This window comes from Myotis brandtii, unplaced genomic scaffold, assembly GCF_000412655.1.
Source record: "Myotis brandtii unplaced genomic scaffold, ASM41265v1 scaffold166, whole genome shotgun sequence".
Lineage (NCBI taxonomy): Eukaryota > Metazoa > Chordata > Mammalia > Chiroptera > Vespertilionidae > Myotis > Myotis brandtii.
Window position 1 is genome coordinate 525601 of NW_005356087.1, and position 1479 is coordinate 527079.

General features: G+C 40.3%; 1 protein-coding gene across 1 annotated transcript in view; it reads left to right on the forward strand.

The window, feature by feature from the left end:
- The window catches only part of FREM2 (FRAS1 related extracellular matrix protein 2), a 358247-nt gene that overhangs the window by 185815 nt on the left and 170953 nt on the right, over positions 1-1479 (forward strand). Inside the window, exon 4 of the mRNA XM_005862726.2 lies at positions 1067-1297. Coding sequence (XP_005862788.1) covers positions 1067-1297 — 231 coding nt within the window. The remainder of the gene's footprint in view (positions 1-1066; positions 1298-1479) is intronic.

The window sequence follows — 1479 nt, forward strand, 5'->3', positions numbered from 1 at the left end:
AGCTAAATATGTTTTATCTCCAAGGAAGGGCATTGTTTTGAACATTGAGTATGCTTGACTGTCTCATCTGCCACATTAGATTAAAGTGCGGACTAATATGTTTCCTCCAGAATCTATACATCATTTCTTCATCCTTTATTAAAATGGGGCACCTATTTTATATAGAACCTTGTAGAAATATGAAGTCTGTAATATGTGTCTATCCACCCTTAGATTTTAATGCACATAGATTTACCTGGGGATCTTGCTAAAATGTTGATTCTGATTCAGTAGGTCTGGGGTTGGGCTGAAACTGCATTACTAACAATCTCCAAGATGTTGCTCATGCTGCTGGTCCATGGACCATACTTTAAGTAACAAGATAGACTAGCACTGGCCTCATAGTAAATACTATATGTTAGTTATAAAAGGGGAATCTTTATTTTTCACCCAAAGCAAATTTAGCATTCCATTGTAGAAGTTCTAACACAAACTTAGCTTAAAGAATACTAGTATATAGTAAGCCCTGGGCTGGTGTGAGTCGGCGATTAGAGCAAGCATGTCAAACTCAAAGGCTAACACGGGCCAAATAAATGAAGCATGGGGCCTGCAGGCGGCGAGTTTGACATGCTTGGATTAGAGCATTGGCCTGAGCACTGGCGGGTCCGGGTTTGATTCCTGGTCAAGGGCATGTGCCTGAGTTACAGGTTGGTTCCGGAGCCAGTTGAGGTTCATGCAGGAGGCAACCAGTCAATGTGCCTCTCTCACATTGATGTTCTCTCTCTTTCCCCTCTCCATCCCTCCCTTCCACTCTCTCTCTAAAAAGCAATGGAAAAATCTCGGTGAGGATTAAAAAAAAAAGAATATATAGTAAAACCACAATGGGGCAAGAGTAGAATAGAATCATGAACACCTCTAGTGGAATACTTCCATTGTAGGAGCCACACCCAATTATCCACTTCATGGAATCAGAATGGGGTCTACTTTGCAGTTCATGATCAAGTGATATACAAAAAGTTAATGTGGAAAGCCTTAATAATTCAATTGAAAAATGAAACTAAGACAGTGATTTTATGATTCTGTGTAGGTATTGGCACAAGAGATGGGACTGCAGAAAAAGACAAAGATTTCAAAGGTAAAGCACAGAAACAAGTGCAGTTCAACCCAGGCCAGACCAGGGCCACATGGAAAGTGCACATCATGAGTGATGAGGAACATGAGCAGTCTGAGACTTTCCAGGTGGTTCTCTCAGAACCAGTGCTGGCAGCTCTGGAATTTCCCACGGTGACCACAGTGGAGATCATTGACCCAGGAGATGGTAAGATCTATTGTCAACTTGTGTTGCTGCTATTGGTTGAGTTTTTATGACAAAATACTTTAAAAGTTTGAAATTCAATGTTTGGTCTTTCTATAAAGAGAAGTTTTTAGATTAATGTTTCAATAGTCTCAGATATGCTGATGGAAGAGGGAATGCAAAAATTAATGAAGGGAAGCTATATA